Source organism: Hemitrygon akajei, chromosome 9 (assembly GCF_048418815.1).
Source record: "Hemitrygon akajei chromosome 9, sHemAka1.3, whole genome shotgun sequence".
Classification (NCBI taxonomy): domain Eukaryota; kingdom Metazoa; phylum Chordata; class Chondrichthyes; order Myliobatiformes; family Dasyatidae; genus Hemitrygon; species Hemitrygon akajei.
This window is the reverse complement of record NC_133132.1, coordinates 88,758,077-88,780,421: the sequence shown is the minus strand read 5'-3', so window position 1 is coordinate 88,780,421 and position 22,345 is coordinate 88,758,077. Positions and strand designations below refer to the sequence as shown.

The 22,345-nt window shown below is 41.4% G+C and overlaps 1 protein-coding gene across 1 annotated transcript in view; it reads left to right on the top strand.

Moving 5' to 3' along the window:
- Positions 1 to 22,345, top strand: part of LOC140733322 (uncharacterized) — a 340,527-nt gene that overhangs the window by 57,135 nt on the left and 261,047 nt on the right. Inside the window, exon 5 of the mRNA XM_073056501.1 lies at positions 14,141 to 14,264. Within this exon, the coding sequence (XP_072912602.1) occupies positions 14,141 to 14,264 (124 nt within the window). The remainder of the gene's footprint in view (positions 1 to 14,140; positions 14,265 to 22,345) is intronic.

The following is a 22,345-nucleotide window of genomic DNA, read 5'->3' as shown; positions in this document are numbered from 1 at the left end:
GTTTCTGTGTTGTACTTTTCTATGATTCTAGGTCTTTGAGATGTCATGGTTCTGTGCTATAAAAATCAACAGGTTTGTATATATAATCAAGGGTGCAAACCATCTGGCTCAGTTTTAGATGGTTGTCAATATTTATTTGGATGAAATTTCTGCCCATTCAGTTTTGGATGTTGGGTGAGAATTCTGAAAATTTGGAGAGAAGGCAAGTGGTGATGATGGGGGTGGGGGTGGTAAAGCTGTTGTTCTTGGCCTGCATGAGGGAACAGCTGTGTTTTCAGATGAAACCAAGAGTGAAGATTATGTAAATAAGGAAGTGACAGGAACTTTGAATTGGTCATGGCCAACACAACAGTTAAGGATACAACTGGAGTATCCTACACTACTTGAGCAAATAGCTGGTTTTATGAACTTTGTTGGGTTTGGACTTTGTTGATTGCTAACCTCTGAACATTCTTATTCTCATCCTCCCAATTTTCAAAGTTATTTCCGAGCACCAGAAGCTGAGGTATTATGGTACATGTTGCTTATTGATGTATTGTAGTGAAGATTTTCTAGTTTAATTCTTGGGACCAAAGGACTGATGTGATGTGTGAAGAGACTGAGCAGGTTGATCTTATACCTTTTGCAGTTCCGAATAATGAGGAATGATCATAGTGAAACAATATAACATATTGAAGCAGATTTTCAGAGTTGATGTTCAGAGAATGGTATCCGTCATGGGGTTATCAAGAAAGAGATGACTTATTTTCAAAATAAGAAAGATTCTGAATTAGTCAGAATTGAGGAGGAATGTATTTTCTTAGATGCTTTGGAATTCTCTATTCCAAAGAGCTGTGAAGGTAGAAATTATTGAATATATGCTTTGTGTGGGGCAAGTCGTGTCCTACTAACTAGATAGAGTTTTTTTGACGCAGGTGATTGATGAACATAGAGCTGTGGATGCTGCCTACGTGGAACATGGCATTTGACAAGGTCTCTCACTGGAGACTCTTCCAGAAGATTAAGATGCATAGGATCAATGGATCCCATGTCAGAGGAGATGTGAGAGCCAGACTTTGTACACAGTGTGATGGGTACCTGGAATGCGTTGTCTGGGATGGTGGGAGAGGCAGACACATACGGGATTTTTAAGAAACGTTTAGATAGGCACATGAATGTGAGGAAAATAGAGGGATTTGGGAATTGTGTAGCTGTAAGGGATTAGTTTAGTTGGCTATTTGATGACTAATTTATTTGGCTTGGCACAACATTGTGGGCTGAGGGGCTTGTTCTTGTGCTGCACTATTCTATGTTCTATATGCAAAACAGAGAGTGAAAAATATTTGAACTGCATCACAGCCCTGAGTAATGGACGATGATTGCATTCCTGGTAACACAAACCCTTGGCAGAAATGAGCAATTTTTTACATTTTGTGTTTATTTGGCTATTGTTTCTTATATAAATTCTATTAGAGCACATTTTTATTTGGTGTCCCAAATTTGTGAATTTTGTAAAGTATTTTCATTACCCAAACTGCCATGGGTACTCATGGGGGTACACTGTCATGGAAAGTGAAAGTGGGAATTTGGTATTGAAGCCAAGACTGGATTCGCTATGATTTACTAAATGATTGATCAGGCTTGATGGGCCAATTGTTACACTCCTGCTTCTGTTCCTTATGTTGTTATGTTACTGATGTGTGAAAGACAAGTTTAAGAAAAGCTTATTATTTACAGTGAAGCAAGCATCTTAACTGTCGCACATTCTTCTGCTAAACTTATGAAGCACTCTGGTTCCATCGGCTTCGTAAGTCTACGGAAGACAGTCTCCGGTCCCATCAAACGTGTGAGATTGAGGTGCGAGCCCACCCCAAAATTCCCTGTTTGATTGGATGCTGTATGATTTGTTACCCTTTTACAAATAAGTGCCATGAAATAATAGATAGTAGACCATATACATTTAAAAGATATAGCTTTATAATTCTTAATTTGACTAAAAGTTCAGTAACGAAAGAACAAAATAAGAAAAGGGCCCATTTTAATGAAACAGTCTAGCGTGCACAAGTTGGAGCTCATGGTTTCCCCTTTGCCAATCCTCCTTCAATCTCACCCCAGGCTTTGTCAAATCATAGCCCTTCTCTGGGTCAAATCATACAACCTCTCCTCTCTCTGGCATCTTCTCTCTTCATCACTTTAACAAAGCCCCAAGCCCAACCTTAGTGTCCCTCACCAGAGAAACCTCCCCTTAATCTGGCCTTCCTAATTGAATGGCACACAATTCTTCTATCTGCTACCTTCAATAGTAACCCAAACAAGCAGCTTGCACAGAACAGCATAACAGTAAAAAAAATAGGAACCAAAGCATTACACTTAAGTCTGCACACTTCAGTCACAAAGTTTTATTTTCAATATTTTGGACACTGTGGGTTCCAAATTGATTCCAAATGTGATTGCATTTGCAATGTGAGTTGCACCAGCATATTGCTGAGGCCATGTGCATGTGAACAGCTCAGGTCTTCCAAAGAAGGTAGAGTATTCAATACATGGAACTGATTCATTGCCAGCACTGCCAGTTAGGTGCTCACTAACTCTACCAGCGTCATTATGCAGGTTTGATGCTGATTGACCTTGCGTGACTGTTGCTTGAAATCGGCAAGTGTTTGGAACCTTCCAAAGTTTGTTAAAGTTGCTGAAGTCTTCAGGGACTAGTGTGGCAGGTGATAGAAGGTTTTGTTCAGACTTCAAGGCACAAGCCAGTTGCTCCCATGCATAGTTACTATAGAAGGCATTTTCCTTGAAGTGTGAAATAAGCAAAGGGCAGACAGGGCAGAGTCAGCTATTGGCAAAGGAAGTCAGAGGGGCATCCAAAGAACTTGCAGTTGGACATCATATCTACACAGCATGTTCAGAGCAACTATTAACTGTAATTTTTTCCATATATGCTGCTTGGCCTGCTGAGTTTCTCCAGCATTTTGGGTATGTTACTTGGATTTCCAGCAAATGCAGGTTTTCTCTTGTTTATGTTCAGAGAACAATATTTTTCACTGATCATCACCAAGGACAATACACATAGTTCTGGACTTCAGTAGCATTCTGTATTCAGTGATATATACTGCCTGCTTAAGCACAAATGGCAAACTCAACAAACACAGGGTTGAATTGCCAATCACAAACTCGAGAAAATCTGCAGATTCTGGAAATCCAAACAAAACACATTACATACTGGAGGAACTCAGCAGGTCAGGCAACATCTATGGAAAAGAGTACACCTGACGTTTTGGACCGAGACCCTTCAGCAGTGTCTAAAACAATGAAGCAGGCTCTTCAACTCACCAAGTCTCTACTTACTATCAAGCATATATTGATACCTAATCCCATTTTATTTTTCCCTTGATTCAACCATTCACCTATACACTAGGTCCAATTTTTGGTGGGTAGTTAACCACCAAACTTGCGTGATGTTGGAATACAGGGAGAAACCAGAATGCTTGGAAGAAATCCACAAGATCAGGATTGCAATTCTGGTTACCGGTGCTGTCACAATGGTGCCACTGTGCAACCCTTAACTTCATTGACGACCTTTTCTTACATCAGAACTTGACAAAGATTAGTGGTCAAAGGGATTTATTCTGGATGAAGGTCCATGATTCGTGGTGTTCCATAGGGATCTTTATTGGGACCTCTGCTGTTTGTGATATATGTAAATGGAAGAAAACACAGATGTGTTAGTAAATTCACAGGTGATACAAAGACTGGTGGCATTGTGGATGGTTTAGAGTACTGGCAAAGCTTACAATACAGTGCCTATAAATGTATTCACTCCCCCCCTTGGAAGTTTTCATGTTTTAATGTGTTACAACATTGAATCACGGTGGATTTAATTTGGCTCTTTTTGACACTGATCAACAGGAAAAGACTCTTTCTGTCAACGTGAAAACAGATCTCTACCACGTGATCTAAATTAATTACAAATACCGGTATAAAACACAAAATAATTCATTGTATAAGTATCCACCCCCTTTAATATTACCCACCAAATCGTCACTAGTGCAGCCAATTGGTTTGAGAAGTCACATAATTAGTTAAATGGAGATCACCTGTGTACAGTCAAGGTGTTTCAATTGATTACAGTAAAAATACACAGGTATATGGAATTTCCAACTGCAAGTGAGTCATTATCCTGGCAAAAACTACACCACAAAGACAAAAGAACACTCCAAGCAACTCTGTGCAAAGGTTTTTGAAAAGTACAAGTCAGGAGATGGATACAAGAAAAAATCCAAGTCACTGCATATTCTTTGGAGTACAGTTAAGTCATTCATCAAGAAATGGAAAGAATATGGCACAGCTGTAAATCTGCCTGGAACAAAAACTGAGTGACTGAAAGAAGAGGACTGATGAGGGAGGCCACCAAGACACATATGACAACTTTTGAGGAGTTGCAAGCTTCACTGGCTGAGATGGGAGAGACTGCACATATAACTGTTGCCTGGATGCTTCACCAGTTGCAGCTTTATGGAAGAATGACAGAGAAAGCTACTGTTGGAAAAGAAAACTCACATCAAATCTTGGCTAGAGTTTACCAGGAGGATGTGAGAGACTCTGATGTCAATTGGAGGAAGGTTCTATGGTCTGATGAAACCAAAATTAAACTTTTTGGCTATCTGACTAAATGCTATATTTGGAGTAAGCCAAACACTGCACATCATCAAAACTCACCATCCCTACCATGAAGCATGGTGGTGGCTGCACCATGCTGTGGGGATGCTTCACTGCAGCAGGTTCTCAATGGCTTGTGAAGGTAGAGGGTAAAATAAATACAGCAAAATATAGAGAAATCCTAGAGAAAAACCTGATTCAGTCTGCAAGAGAACTGTGACTTGGGTGAAGATTTGTCTTCCAGCAAGACAATGACCCTACGAATAAAAGCCAAAGTGACAAAGGAATGGCTTAAAAACAACAAAGTTAATGTCCTGGAGTGGCCAAGTCAGAGTCCAGACCTCAATCCAATTGAGAATTTGTGGCTGGACTTGAAAAGAGCTGTTCACTCATTATCCCCATGCAATCTGACAGAATTTGAGCAGTTTTGTAAAGAAGAATGGGGAAAAATTGCAGCGTCCAGATGTGCAAAGCTGATAGAGACCGATCCACACAGGCTGTAATTGCTGCCAAAGGCTGTAATTGCTGCCAAAGGTGCTTCTACTAAATACTGACTCAAAGGGGGAGTATTTATGCGAACAGTTATTTTGTGTTCAATAATTGTAAGTGCATTTAGACCAATTTATAGAAATTTGTTTTCACTTTGACATGAAAGAGTCTTTTCTGTGGAAAACATAGAAACGTAGAAAACCTACAGCATAATACAGACCCTTTGGCCCACAATGCTGTGCTGAACATATATCTACTTCAGAAATTTGCGAGGGTTAACCATAGCCCCCTATTTTTCTAAGCTCCATGAACCTATCCAGGAGTCTCTTAAAAGACCCTACTGTATCCGCCTCCACCATAGTCGCCGGCAGCCCATTCCACACACTCACTACTCTCTGTGTAAAACACTTATCTCTGACATCCTCTCTGTACCTACTTCCAAGGACCTTAACACTGTGCCCTCTCTTGATAGCCATTTCAGCAATTGGAAAAACCTTCTGACTACCCACACAATCAATGCCTCTCGTCATTTTATACACCTCTGTCAGGTCACCTCTCATCATCCATCTCTCCAAGTAGAAAAAGCCAAGTTCAGTCAACCTATTCATTAAGGCATGCTCCCCAATCCAGGCAACATCCTTGTAAATCTCCTCTACACCCTTCCTATAGTTTCCACATCCTTCCTGTAGTAAGGTGACCAGAACTGAGCACAGTACTCCAAGTGGGGTCTGACCAGGGTCCTATATAGCTGTAACATTACCTCTCAGCTCTTGAACTCAATCTGACAGTTGGTGAAGGCCAATGCACCATATGCCTTCTTAACCACAGAGTCAATCTACGCAGCGGCTTTGAATGTTCTATGGGCACAGACCCCAAGATCCCTCTAATCCTTCACACTGCCAAGAATCTTACCATTAATACTATGTTCTGCTATTATATTTGACCTCCCAAAATGAACCACCTCCAGCTATCTAGGTTGAACTCCATCTGCTACTTCCCAGCCCAGTTTTGCATCCTACCAGTGCCCTGCTGTAACCTCTGACAGCCCTCCACAGTATCCGCAACACCCCCAACCTTTGTGTCATGAGCAAATTTACTAACCCCATCCCTCCACTTCCTCATCCAGGTCATTTATAAAAATCACCAAGAGATGGGTCCCAGAACAGATCCCTGAGGCACACCACTGGTCACTGACCTCCATGCAGAATATGACCCATCTACAACCACTCTTTGCCTTCTGTGTGCAAACCAATTCTGGATCCACAAAGCAAGGTCCCCTTGGATCCCATGCCTCCTGACTTTCTCAATAAGCCTTGAATGGGGTACCTTATCAGATGCCTTGCTGAAATCCATGTACACTACATCTACTGCTCTACCTTCATCAATGTGTTTAGTTGCATCCTCAAAAAATTAAATCAGGCTTGTCAGGCACAACCTGTTTTTGACAAAGCCATGCTGACTATTCCTAATCATATTATGCCTCTTCAAATGTTCATAAATCCTGCTTCTGAAGATCTTCTCCACCAACTTACCAACCACTGAAGTGAGACTAACTGGGTCTATAATTTTCTGGGCTATCTCTACTCCCTTTCTTAAATAAGGGAACAACATCTGCAAACCTCCAACCCTCCGACCCTCCGAAATCTCTCCCGTCCCCATTGATGATGCAAAGATCATTGCCAGAGGCTCAGCAAGCTCTTCCCTCGCCTCCCACAGTAGCCTAGGGTATATCTCATCTGTTGCCGGTGACTTATCCAATTTGATGCTTTCCAAAAGCTCCAGCACATCCTCTTTCTTAATGTCTATATTCTCAAGCCCTACAATCGTGAAGGTCCTTTTCCTTAGTGAATACTGAAGCAAAGTATTCATTAAGTACCTCCGCTATGTCTTCTAGTTCAATACACACTTTTTCATGTCACACTGGAGTGGTCCTATTCTTTCACGTCTTATCCTCTTGCTCTTCACATACTTGTAGAGTGCCTTGGAGTTTTTCTTAATCCTGCTTGCCAAGGCCTTCTCATGGCCCCTTCTAGCTCTCCTAATTTCATTCTTAAGCTCCTTCTTGCGAGCCTTATAATTTTCTAGATCTCTATCATTACCTAGTTTTTTGAACCTTTTGTAAGCTTTTCATTTCCTCTTGACTAGATTTTCAACAACCTTTGTATACCATGGTTACTGTATCCCCTGAATATTTGCCACATTTCTGCTGTACATTTCCTTGAGAACATCTGTTCCCAATTGATGCTTTCAAGTTCTTGCCTGATAGCTTCATATTTCCCCTTACTCCAATTAAATGCTTTCCAATTTGTCTGTTTCTATTCCTCTCCAATGCTATGGTAAAGGAGATAGAATTGTGATCACTATTTCCAAAATGCTCTCCCACTGAGAGACCTGACACCTGACTTGGTTCATTTCCCAATACCAGATCAAGTACAGCCTCTCCTCTTGTCGGCTTATCTACATATTGTGTCAAGAAACCCTGAATACACCAAACAAACTCCACCCCACCTAAAGCCCTTGCTCAAGGGAGATGCCAATCAGTATTGGGGAAATAAAAATCTCCCATTATGACAACCCTATTATTATTGCACCATACCAGAATCTGTCTCCCTGTCTTCTCCTCAATATCCTTATTACTATTGGGTGGTCTATAAAAAAAACACCCAATAGAGTTGTTGACCCCTTCTTGTTCCGAACTTCCACCCACAGAGACTCAGTAGACAATCCCTTCATGACTTGCTCCTCTTCTGCAGCCATGACATGATCTCTGATCAACAGTGCCATGCCCCCACCTCTTTTGCCTCCCTCCCTGTCCTTTCTGAAATGTCTGAAACCTGGCACTCTAAGTAGCTATTCCTGCTCCTGAGCCATCCAAGTCTCTGCAATGGCCACAACATCATTGATCAGTGTCAAAAAAAGCCAAATTAAATCCACTGTAATTCAGTGTTGCAAAACAATAAAACATGAAACCTTCCAAGTGGGTTGAATACTTTTTATAGTCACTGTAGATCAGTTGCAGATATGAGCAGAGAAATGACAGATGGAATTTAACCTAGCCCAGTGCAAGGTATTTGAGAGAGCATATATAATGAGACAGTGCACCATGAATGCCAGGACCCTGAAGATCTTTGATGCACAGAGGCATCTCTGGTCCAAGTCCAGAGCCTCATTCAAGTGGCTACACAAGAGAACAGAGTAATAAAGAAAACAATCAACATGCTTGTATTTATTTCATCAATGCAATGAGCTCAAGAGGCATGAAGTTATATTGCAGTTTTATCAAACTCTGATTATGTAACATCTAGAGTATTGCATTCATTTTTGGCTACGCTGTCATAGGAAGGATGGTGAGGATTTGGAGAGGGTGAAGAGGTTTACCAGAATGCTGCCTGGATTCAAGGGCATATGGTGTACAAAGAGGTTGGATAAATGTGGATTGTTTTCTCTGGAGCAGTGGAGGCTGAGGGGATACCTAATAGAAGATTCTAAGATTTTGAACAGTGCAGAAACAATATTCAGTCAGTATTTTTTCCCAGGTTTGAAATGTTTAATACCAGGAGACATGCATTTCAGGTGAGAGGGAGTAAGTTCAAAGGCAATGTGCAAGGAATGTTTTTCACACAGAAAATGGTGGATGCTTAGATTGTGATGTCATGGTAGTTGCAGAGGCAAAACCAATAGATGCTCTTCGATAGATTCATGACTGTGCAGAGACTGGAGAGAAATGAACTAGTTTAGTTAAGTGTTTTAATGGCTGGTTTCAACTGTTCAATACAAGATTTTGTGCCGAAGAGCCCGCTCCTGTACTGGGCTGTTCGATATTTTATATACATCACCACCTTCTATTTTTGACTGGCTGGGTCTTTTGAAGACTCTGACCTGGAGTTACACACTGACTTTAGTTCTTGGCGGGAATGGGATTTGCTCTCAGGGCCTCACGACTGGTCATTTTTCGACATACCAAAGACGTGGCCTGGAAGACTAGCACACTTCAGGGTGCCAGATTTTCATGGCTCTGAAGGCGAGCGGACTTGAGGTTGGTGCCGCCACAGAGAACTGGTGTGTTGTGGCAGTACACTGAAGATCAAAAGCAGCAAGCTGGCTGTGTGCCCAAAGACCTGAGATCTTTGGGTACAGAGCTCAGAAAAAGTGACACAACAGACTTTTAACATCATAAATTGGCAAGTTGTTTTATTATGTCTCCACTTGCTGTGAAATGGGGACACCCCTTTTTTCCTTATTAGGGAGAGAGAGAGAGAGAGAGAGCCTGTGGTATGTCAAATACTGGATGAATGAGTAGTCTTTGGGGTACTGCAAGTCTGTATTTTTATTGATGCTTTGCTGCACACGAGTGCTTGGTGGAGGGTGCGGATGCTATTTTGCTGGGGGGAGGGGGTTCATTGCTTCGCTGCTGCTTATGCGTGGGAGGAGAAAGCTTTGGGGCTCTAACACTTAACTGTCATTCATTCTTTGGGGCACTCCTCAGTTTTCATGGATGTTTGCAAAGAAAAAGAATTTCAGGATGTATATTATACACATTTCTCTGACATTGAAGGTACCTATTGGAACCGAAAATTGTTTTCACATTGAGTTATCTTTTAACTCTACTCACAATCTACAAGTGAAATGTATAGCTACGGAAACTTGAATGACTAAATTATGCCACTCCATGTAATACATGGAATAGTTTTTGTTTCATTCCCACTCAGGCACCTTCTTTTTCAGTGCATTGATGACTGTATTGATGTTTCGTTCTTTCCTCAAAAAAGGGCTCAACAATTTAATCAACTTTCTTGTGAATTTGCACCATGCTTTCACATCCTGTGCCCCATAATTGATTCTGTTCTTCCCATTCTCAACTTCTCTCTCTCCACCTTGGGGCAGATGAGCAGCCATTACCTTTGGCAAGGTCACCTAACACAGCTACCTTGACTGTATCTCCTCCTATCTTGCTTCCTGAAAGATTACATTGCACACTTGCATTTTCCCTGGCTCCATGAGGAGATTTTCTCTGATGAAGAAACCTTTGATATCTTTTCCTCTTTCCTTGATCATTGATTCTTCTTCACTGTGGTTGACAGTACCCTCAATGGTGTGGGTCTATTTCTGAAACTTCTGCTGTTATTCCCCCTCCTTCTGGTCAGAGCAAGTATAGATTTACATTTACCTTCACCTCCATCCCACCAGTCTCCAGATTCAATGGATCACCCTCCACAGTTTCTGCCTCCTTCAATAAGATGAGAACGCCAGATACTGTACATCTTCCACTGTCCTCTTCTTTCAGCATTTTGTATCAACCATTTCCACAACTCAGTGGTTCTGAGAAAATTAGCTTTGCAACAATGGTAGTTGAATGATGTTGGTAATTGAGCAAAATGAATCAAATAACTTGATTTGTACAATTAACATCCTGTTCTAAAAAGCAAAAAGAAAGTTAATTTGTCCTTAACCCTATTATTGATTTTTATATTTATATAGTTAGGTTAGTAAAAAAAGAGAGTTTATTAATGCCCTTAACAAAATGTAGATTTATGTGGATTAGACCACATTAACACCGTAAAGATGCTGGAGAGTGCAAGGAAAATTTCCAACCTTGATAATTGGTGGAACTGTTTTCTTCTAATTAAACATTGTAGACTTTACCTACATTTTGGTAGCTTATATTTTATCGATGATTCTTCTCATTGCCTGGGCAGTGAACTAGTAAGTTAAATCACTTGTACACTACCAAACGATACTTCTGGTCAAGATGGTGCCTGTTTACAATGCTCGTGTGATCAACATCTAGATCATGAACCACCTTTTCCACTTCTCCTATGTCTTTTACATTTGGTTCTCATCTTGAACATGATTCCAGAACTGTTGAAGCCTGTGTTTTGCTGCTTAGAAATTGTTTGGGTGCTTCTGTGCTCTGCTGTCTCTGAGAGGATTCGGGAGGCAGATGCTGTGTGAGTGAACCTTGTGATGAGAAGTCCGCAGGATGGCACATGAGCTACTGTTTGATCCCATTTCACTGATTATAGCTTCCATTGTTCGCTGATTAAAGCAACGAGGGCAATTGAAGCATTAAGATGAGTGCGGTAGTTTGGAGATCATTTTGGTGAACCAGACTCCGAGAGTATTCCAGGAGGCAGAGGCAGCATGCATGAACTTCATAGCAGCCAGGCTACAGGATGGGTTGTAAGCTGATGTTTGGCCCCATTTTGTCAATTATCCATTGTTCGCATATTAAAACAATGAGGGAGATTGAAGCATTGAAGCAGGGTGCAGAGGTTGAGTGCAGGCTGCTTATCTTTTCATCAGCTGCTCTGTGCCGGAGAGGGAAGAACCTGCTGCTGCATCTGGAGAGTGTTGCCCAGGTTTTTTCTGCATTTTGGATGTGGATGTGGACTATGGACTCTTGTTGTCTTATAGTTTTGATATTCTGTGTTTCTTCGCCTAATCTTCTCGTTTTTTTTGTGCAGGGAGGGGGATTTGGAGGTCGGTGTGCCTGCTACATTTTGTTCATTTTTTGTATGGGAGGAGTGATTTGCTGGTCAATGTGCCTGTTCTGTTTTTTTGTTTGTTTGTTTTTTGCAGGGAGGTGGGATTTGGGAGTTGATGATTGTACTGCCTTTCTTTTCTTTCTTCGTTTCATGGCTACCCAGAGAATTGAATTTGAAATTTGAATTTATTTAAATCTTACATCTATCCCACAATGTGAGGGAGTAAAAATCTTTGCATTATGACTCCATTGTAATATACAGACATGTCAATTTCTAAGTCTAATGGCTTGTAGAAAGAAGCCTGTTGGTCCTGGATTTAATGCTGTGGTACCATTTGCCAGACAGAAGCAACTGAAACAGTTTATGTTTGGGATGACTAGTGTTTCCGATGATCTTCCAGGCCTTCTTTACGCACCTGCTATTGTAAATGCCCTCAGTGGAGGAAAATTCACATCCACAAATGAGCTGGGCTGTCCGTACCACTCTCTGCAGTGCCCAGCAATTAAGGTTGGTGCAGTTCCCATACCAGGCAGTGATACAGCCTGTCAGGATGCTCTCAATTGTGCTCTCAAAGGTCTTGATGATTTGGGGGCTCATGCCAAACTTCCTCAGTCACTTGAGCTGGAAGAGATGCTGCTTTTTTTTTGCCACACAGCCTGTGTGTACAGTCCAGGTGAGATCTTATGTGATGTGTATATCAAGGAACTGAAAACTACTCATCCTCTCCACTGCAGTGCCATTGATGTTGATTGGGGTGAGCCATTGTTTTTTAGTCACTGAGGGAGAGGTTGTTATCTTGGTACCGCTGGGTGTTAACCTCTCCTCTGTAGGCTGGCTCATCACTGCTAGTAATAAGGCCGATCAAAGTCGTGTCATCTGCTAATTTGATCAGCAGATTGGAGCGGTGTGTGGCAGCACAGTTGTGGGTGTAAAGGGAGTAGAAGAATCGATTCAGAACACAACTCTGGGGGGCACCTGTGTTTAGGGTCAGGGGAGCAGAGGTGAGGGAGTCCATCCTTATCACCTGTCAGCAATCTAATAGGAAACCTAGGATCCAGCTGCACAAAGCAGGGTGCAGGCTGAGGTCTCTGAGCTTCAACCCCATAATTCTGGAGGGAATTATAGCGTTGAATGCTGAACTATAGTCCAGGAACAGCATTCCAACATATGCATTCCTCTTCTGAAGAATTTCAGAATAGACAATGAAGAATTTCTGTATAATTTGATAATAAATAAACCTTTGAACCGCTGAAATATTTACCTTGAGGTACAACACCAACCATTGTGGCAGAGCTTTCTCTGATTCTTGTATCTAGTTTTTACATTCTTAGATTCTGGCTTATATGTACTCATTTCATTGAAATCTTCTTCATTACATTTTGTCATCAACAATCAGAGAATCAGATGGAAAATTTTATGGGTTTTATAAAATATTCATAGCATAAAAAGTGTAAACTCAGCTTGTGAGATAATTGAGGCTGCCAGACAGCTCTTGCCCAAAGCAAATTGTGTGAGGTCGTGTGAAGATTTTTGGAAAATGTTGACATTGATTGTTAAAAACAATTAAAAAAAAAACTAATACAAGATGAAAAATTAGCAACGTCTGTGTAGTCTATTTAAATAATGGTCCATTAAGGATTCACATGTAACTAGTGAAGGGTTGATTCATGTTCTCACAGCTGCAAAGGGCCACTTGGCCTTGGAGGAATAATCGTGGGAACAACACAGTTGACAGAATACAGTTCTCTACGTAGATCATATGATTGCAGAATCTTATTGTGTAAAGGAAAATGAAACTAACCTAGAGCACTAAGCTACTATTTGACCGGCACCTTTTTCCTGAAATTATATCATATGTTCAATGTGAAAATATGATAGCACTTGAAATTAAATAATCTGTTATCAGTTCATGGAAACAAAAATCTATTTATTAAATAACTTCTTTTGTATGCTGCTTTTCCTGTGAGCATCTTCAAGGGCACCGAGATACAGCCCACTCTTCCTTCAGTGTCCTGCATTAAAACAAGCAAATAAATAAACAGACCCATAAAATATTTATTTGAACCATCCATTATAAAACAAATTTTATCAGAAACTATTATCTTTAATTAAACTGGCAGAAAACCTCCTTTACTCCTGAACCTCTCACACTATTTTTATCCATTAATTGAAAATATATTTATTTCTAATTCCATTTCAGATGTATATATGCTTCTTTCTCTTTGAAAAATTTAAACTTTCTACACTGAACAGACTTGTGTACGTTAGAATGTAGGATTACGAATAAGCAATTGAGTCTCTGGAGCCTTTCCCATCATGCAATTAGACTAAGGTTGATCTGTAATTAAGTTCATTGTCCTGAATATGTTTTACTAGCAAAAGTTGATCAATATCTATTTTAAAAATTTCGGTTGACTTAGATGTAACAAACACAGCCAGCATTGAACACCCAATGCAAGTGTGTAGGGTATACAAGCTTACTTAGAGCTATCAACAATTGCCAATTAACTTATTGTGATTTGTTCCAGGCAGATCTTTCCAAATGGATTACCAGAAGAATTTTCCTTTATTACCATGTTCCGCCTGAAGAGAAACAGCAAAAAGGAGATCTGGCATTTGTTGAAAATTACTGATCAGTCAGATGATGTGCAGGTAGGCAGAGTTCTCATCAGTTTTGACTCAGCAGATTCCAGAGTCTGAAATAGAGCCAGAAATGATTGGAAACTTGCATCTGTGGAAAGAACTTATAGGTTAAAGTGCCATTTGTTGGACAGCTTTGTGTGAAGTATTAGTAGCCAGGGAATAGAGTTTTATCTAAACAAAAGAAAAATTAGAGGATGTGACTTAGAAGAATGTGGTCTTAGAAGGAGATAGTATTGATGGTGACCATGATACTTCCGCAAATCACTCTGATTGATGGGGTCCAGGGCAGTAGAAAGGCTCCGTAGGTGTCAAGGTGTGGCACCTGGGAGGAAGGTGTTTAAAAAAAACAAGGGAGAATTTATTAAGGGATCAGCATTATCTGTACAGTGTTCCAAAAATATTTTTCATATAGCTGTCCCATAAACATAAAGCTTAAGCACTTGAATGAAAAAGTATGTATGCATGTGCATGCATACTTTATTCACCTTGGTCCTTCTTTTCTCTGAGTTTGAGCAATTATTTTAGGTCCATACTATCCAGGATGAAATTCTGCCTCTTTGATGCCCAGTGGTTGATTAGAACATAGAACACAGAAATCTACAGCACGTTACAGGCCCTTTGGCCACAATGTTATGCCGACCACGTAACTTGCTCTAGAAACTGCCTAGAATTACCCTTCCACATAGCCCTCTATTTTTCTAAGCTCCATGTACCAATTCAAGAGTCTCTTAAAAGACCCTATTGTATCTGCCTCTACCACCATCGTTGGCAGTGCATTCCACGCAACCACCACTCTCTATGTGACGGCCACCTTGTACCTACATCCAAGGACTTTAAGCAATGCTCCCTCATATTAGCTATTTCAGCCTGGGTAAAAAACTCTGGGTATCTACATGATCAATACCTCTCATCACCTTATACACCTGTATCAGGTCACCTCTCATCTTCTGTTGCTCTGAGGAGAAAAGGCCAAGTTCACTCAACCTATTCTCATAAAACACACTTTCCAATACAGGCAACATCCTTGTAAAGCTCCTCTGCACTCTTTCTATAGTATCCACATCTTTCCTGTAGTGAGGTGACTTGAGCTGAACACAGTACTCCAAGTGGGGTCTGACCAAGTTCTTGTATAGCTATAAACACTTCCTCACAGCTTTTGAACTCAGTGCCATGGTTGATGAATGCCAACACACTTATATGCCTTCCTAACAACACTGTCAACCTGTACTGCAACTTTGAGTGTCTTATGGACACAGACCCCAAGATCTCTCTGATCCTCCACGCTGCCAAGAATCTTACCAATAATACAATACTGTGTCTTCAAATTTGATTTACCAAAATGAACCACCACGCGTATCTGGGTTGAACTCCATCTGCCACTTCTCAGACCAGTTCTGCATCCGATTGATGTCCTGTTGTAACCTCTGACAACCCTCCAGACTATCCACAACACCCCCAACCTTTGTGTCATCAGCAAACTTACTAACCCACCTTTCTACTTCTTCATTCAGGTCATTTATAAAAATCACAAAGAGGAGGTGTCCTAGAACAGATCCCTGCAGAGCACCACTGGTCACCGTCCTCTATGCAGAATACAAACCATCCACAACCACCATTTGCCTTCTGTTGGCAAGCCAATTCTGGATCCACAAAGCAAGGTCTCCTTGGAGTCTTAGTTTCTGAATGAGTCTTGCATGCAAAACCTTATCAAATGCCTTACTGAAATCCATATACACTACAGCCACTGCTCTACCTTCATCAATGTGTTTTGTTAAATCCTTAAAGGATTCAATCAGGTTCATAAGGCATGACCTGCCCTTGACAAAGCCATGCTGACCATCCCTAATCAGATTATGTCTCCCCAAATGCTCATAAATCCTGCCTCTCAGAATCTTCTCCAAAAACTTGCACACAACCAAAATAAGATTCACTGGTCTATAATTTCCTGGGTTATCTCTACTCCCTTTCTTGAACAAGTAAACAAGATTTGCACCTCTCTAATCCTGCGGTACTTCTTCCATCCTTTTTGATGCAAAGATCATCACCAGAGGCTCAGCAGTCTCTTCCCTTGCTTCCCACAGTAGCACGGGGTAATATCTCATTTGATCCCAGCAATTTATCTAACTTAATGCTTTACAAAAGCTCCAGCGCATCCTCTTTCTTAATGTGTATACACTCAAGCGTTTCAGTCCACTGTAAGTCATCCCCACAATTGCCAAGGTCTTTTTTCCTGGTGAACACTGAAGCAAAGTATTCATTAAGTACCTCCTCCAACTCCATGTACACATTTTCACTATCACACCTGATTGGTTCTATTCTCACACGGCTTATGCTCCTGCTCTTCACGTACTTGTAGGATGCCTTGAGTTTTCCTTAATCCTGCTCAGCAAGGCCCTTTCTAGTTCTCCTAATTCTTGAGCTCCTTCCTGGCAACCTTGTAATTTTCTGGAACTCTGTCAGTACCTAGTTTCCTGAACCTTTCATAAGTTTTTGTTCTTAATCAGATTTTCCACGCCCTTTGTACACCATGGTTTTTTTACCCTTCCATCCTTTCCCTGCCTCAATGGAACATACCTATGCAGAACACCATGCAAATGTTCCCTGAATATATGCTACATTTCTGTCATGCATATCCCTGAGAACATCTGCTCCCAATGTATGCTCCCAAGTTCCTGCCTAATAGCATCATATTTCCTCCTACCCCAATTAAATGTTTTCCCAAATTGTCTGCTCTTATCCCTCTCTAGTGCTTTGGTAAAGGAGATAGAGTTGTGATCACTACCTCCAAAATGCTGTCCCATCATGAGATCTGACATGTGACCAGGTTCATTTTCCAATACCAGATGAAGTACAACCTCTCCTCCAGTTGGATTATCTACATATTGCATCAGGAAACCTTCCTGAACACACCTAGCAAACTCCACCCCATCTAATTCCTTTGCTCTAGGGAGATGCCAATTAATATTAGGAAAGTTAAAAACTCCCATCACAACAACCCTATTATTATTGCACTGTTCTAGAATCTGTCTCCTGATCTGCTTCTCAATGGTCCTGTTACTATTCGAGAGAGGTTTATAAAAACACCTAATAGAGTTATGGCCCCCCTTCCTGTTTCTGACTTCCACCCACACTGACTCTGCAGATAATCCCTCCATGACTTCCTCCTTTTCTGCAGCTGTGACACTACCCCTGATTAGCAATGTCACACTCCCACCTCTTTACCTCCCTCCCTGTCCTGTTTGAAACACCTAAAGCCTGGAATACTCAGCAGCCATTCCTGCCCCTGACACATCGAAATCTCTGTAACGGCCACAACATCATAGTTCCATGTATTGATCCATGCTCCATAAGTTCATCTGCCTTGTTTATGATACTCCTTGAATTAAAATAGATACATCTCAAACCAATCAGGCAGATCGTATCTTTGCTGCATTATCTGCCTATCTTTCCTCACAAACTCCCAACATGTCAACTACCCCATCCTCTGCCTCTTCAGTTCGGTTCTCACCTCCCTGCAAATCTAGTTTAAACCCTCTCTAATAGTATTAGCAAACCTCCCTGCAGCCTGTTCTTTTTGTACAAGTCACATCTGCCCCAGAAGAGGTCCCAATTATCCAGAAATCTGAATCCCTGCCCCTTGCTCCAATCCTTCAGCCACACATTTATCTGCTACCTTATTCTATTCCTGTTCTCACTGTCGTGTGGTACAGGCAGCAAACCCAAGATTGCTGCCCTTGAGGTCCTGCTTCTCAGCCTCAAGGCCAGACTCAGTGCCAGAGGCACAGCCACTGTTGCTCCCCCCTGGTAGGTTCCCCCCAACTAATTGTTAAGGGGAATGGCCACAGGGGTGCTCTCCACTACCTAATGCTCTTCTTTCCCTCTCCTGACAGTCACCCACTTATCTGTCTCCTGTGGCCCTGGTGCGACTAGTTGCCTGTAGCTCCTATTGATCACCTCCTCACTTACCCTAACAAGCCAACGGTCATCGAGCTGTAGCTCTAGTTTCCTAACTTGGTCTCTAAGGAGCTGCAGCTCAGTACACCTAGTGCAGATGTGGCTACCAGGAAGGCTGGAAGTCCCCTGGATGTCTCACATCTTGACACCCAGAGCAGAAAACTGACCTCGCAGTCATACCCACTATTCTTGTTAGAGGAAAAAAGATTTATGAAAGTTAGTTACCTCCTTACTTTACCTAGGCATGCCCTCGCCAAAGCCCTACTACTCTGACTCATACTACTCTGACAACCATTTCACTTGGCAGTGTCTCCCTTTTATCCTGGAACCTTCTCAGGGGCTTTGCGCAATGATGAGCTACTGTGTCTGCACACTTCTTCCAATCAAATCTCCCACAGAAAGAAACAGCTCCCTTTTAAAATCTACTCTGTGGCCTTGTGCGATGATGAGCTATTGCATCTGTGTACTTCTCCCATTCGAATTGATTGTTTTGTATATAGAAATGGTGTTATATTTGTACACAGGGAAAAATTCAGTCCTGTCCTCAATTATTATCCAGCAGAAATTAGGTAATCATTATAAAATAAATTTCCTAATGCCCTTCACATTTCATATTTCCTAAGGCAACTTACAGTCATGTAGGTACTTTGTGAAGTGCATTTGTTACAGTCAGTAGTCAATGGTCAATAGACGCTAGACCAGGCATGGGCAAACTACGGCCCGGGGGCCATATGTGGCCCGTTAAGCTTTTTAATCCGGCCCGCAGAACTTGATGAAATTATATTAATAAACCTTGTTAACGTTTTTTCCCCGCAATTCTGGCGTTTTCCCAATAGATGACGCACTCTATATACATTGACCTTTGTTGAGGTGCAGCGTATTATTCCACATTTGCGCTTTACTCTTTGACCTCTCACCCCTTCTGTAAAGATGAGTGGAGCTAAGAAAAGAAAAGTGGATAGAGAATGTCGGGTGTTTAATAAGGAGTGGACAACTAAATATCTTTTTACTGAACACCGATCAACTGCTGTATGCCTGATATGCCAAGAGACTGTGGCAGTTTTTAAAGAATATAATATCAGCCATCACTTTGCCACAAAACATGCCAACTATGCTAGCAACCAGTCAACGAAAGAACGGGAAGCTAATGCTCAGAGGTTGGCAGCTAATTTACAGGCTCAACAAAATTTTTTTCACCGTCAAACTGCCATTCATGAGTCAAGTACCAAGGCGAGTTTTATGCTGTCATTCAAATTAGCAAAGGCCAGCAAACCTCTGTCTGAAGGTGAGTTTTTAAAAGAATGTATGGTGGAGACAGCAGGTGTATTGTATCCGGAGAGCAAAGACAAATTTGAAAAAATCAGTTTATCACGCAGGACAGTGACTCGCCGTGTGGAACTGATAGATGAAGATATAACCAGCGACTTAAATAAAAAGGCAGAGTCGTTCACGTTATATTCATTAGCACTGGATGAAAGCAACGATGTAAAAGACACTGCTCAGCTCCTCATCTTTATCCGAGGAATTAACAATACTTTTGAAATAACGGAGGAGTTTTTGACAATGGAGTCTCTGAAAGGAAAAACACGGGGAGAGGACTTGTATGACCGGGTGTCTGCTGTCATCGAAAATATGAAGCTCCCTTGGAGTAAACTTATCAACGTCACCATAGATGGATCTCCTAATTTGACAGGGAAAAATGTCGGCCTGCTGAGGAGAATACAGAATAAAGTGAAAGATGAAAATCCTGACCAGAATGTTATTTTCCTTCACTGCATCATCCACCAGGAATCTCTATGTAAATCGGTATTACAGCTGAATCATGTTGTGAATCCTGTCGTAAAACTTGTCAACTTTATACGTGCAAGGTGACTTCAGCACCGTCAGTTCATCACGTTCCTGGAGGAAACTGATGCGGATCACCAGGACCTACTTTATCACTCCCGTGTCCGCTGGTTAAGTTTGGGCAAAGTGTTTCGATGAGTATGGGAGCTCAAAGAGGAGATCGGTGCATTTTTGGAGTTACTGAGGAAGGCCGGCGAATTTCCTGAGCTGAGCAACAAGAGCTGGCTTTGTGACTTTGCGTTTGCTGTGGATATATTTTCACACATGAATGAACTGAACGTGAAGCTACAGGGGAAGGATCAGTTTGTGCATGACATGTACACAAACGTGAAAGCCTTTAAATCCAAGCTGGCTTTTTTCTCCAGGCAAATTTTGAATAAGTTATTCACTCATTTTCCCACACTAGCCACGCTGGAAGAGGCCGGCGCAAATGTGAAAAAATACAGCGAGTCACTGGATGCGCTGCACAGAGAATTCTGCCGTCGCTTTTCTGATTTTGAAAAAATTGACAAGTCACTTCAGTTGGTGGCCTGTCCCCTGTCACAAGATCCTGAAACAGCACCAGAGGAGCTACAGCTGGAACTGATCGACCTTCAGTCTGACCCCGTCTTAAAAGAGAAGTTCAACTCTCTTAAACTGAATGACTTTTATGCTTCACTTGGTAAAGAGGTGTTTCCAAACCTCCGGAGGACGGCACAGAAGATGCTGGCGTTGTTCGGCTCGACCTATTTGTGTGAACAGGCGTTCAGCATCATGAACATCAACAAAGCCAGCCACAGATCCAAGTTAACTGACCAACACCTCAGATCCATCCTGAGAATCGCCACAACAAAACTAAATCCAGACTTTGATGCGCTGGCTAAAAAGGGAGACCAACAACACTGTTCCCACTGAAATTAAAAATAAGTTTCTTTGTTGTGTTATGTAAAAAATGCATTTGAAAATATTTTTTTCAATAAGCCTTACATGTTACATGTCATTTCTGTTAAGTGATGGACATGAGTAGTGCGCAGGTGCACGTACGTTCTCAAAATAAAAAATGCGCTCCAGATCAAATAACGCGCTCCGCATACTGGCGCGCTGTCACTGTTCTGTCCTTGTGCTGGTCGTTGTTGAGTTTTGGCACAGGGGACAATTGAATAAGAAGGAGCAGGACAAGTAGACCTGCATCTCCTACCGTTTTTGAAACAAAGACAGTCAGGAGGAGAGTGATGATGATAATATCTTGAAGGATAACAGAATTTTCAGTGCTTTAAAATAATAACTGTTACTATTAAAAAAAGCTGTATTTTATTCATTTAATTTTCAGTGTTTTAAAAGTCATTTCAATAAATAGCTAAATACCATGGGACTTCAAAGACAGATATTTTGTTGTAATGCATTTGTTCATTTTCAATTGAAATTAAAGCACATGTTTTCTACATATCCCATGATATTTTATTTTCTCTTATGAGGTGTATTACCAAAACACTCCGTCCATCTGCTCCTGGTCCAGCCCCCCTGTCAAATTTTAGAACCCTTTGTGGCCCACAAGTCAAAAAGTTTGCCCACCCCTGCGCTAGACAATAATCCAAGTAGAATTGACAACTGATCACCGAATTTCTCTTCAGGTACTCCTTAAATATTGAAATCCTGGCCCCAAAACTTGGCTGCCAATTAGTGGGACGGTCCTGAATCCTTAAAGGAGCTGCACCAGCTATCCATACTCTGGAGAGTTAGGGCATCTAAACCCCGGAAGATGGCATTGTTGTAAAAAAAACTTCTTAGAATGATGATTAGTGAGACACAGAGAGATCTGTAATTTATTGACAAGTACCTTTATTGATTGAACTAACAAATACGGGAATTCATACACTAAATACCTTGTGTGCACACCTGCCAAGTATCCCTGACTCTCCTGAATAGTCAAAGAATAACAAAGGTATTAACTGGACAAAGCAGTTTATGCTGGCCAGGCATTCCTTGTTGTCCCGATTCACTTGCCACGTGTTTCATACAGGATTGCTCATACTTGTATCTAGGATGGTTATTCTTCAAAGTTACTGCTGCCAGCAAACACAAATCATCCACTTTCATATCCATTCCTTATCAGTTCAAATATCACATTCCAGTGTCATTGGCCACAGGTCACACTTCTGTCCTTTAACACCTTGTTATTGGCTCTCCTCCAAGCCAGCATCTATTTATTGCCCTTTTCCCATCAAGTGACAGTCGATAATTTATGGCTCTTTGTTCTTGATCAGCAAAGTACTCAAATCATTCCAGGCAGGCATCAACCTCAACATTCACAA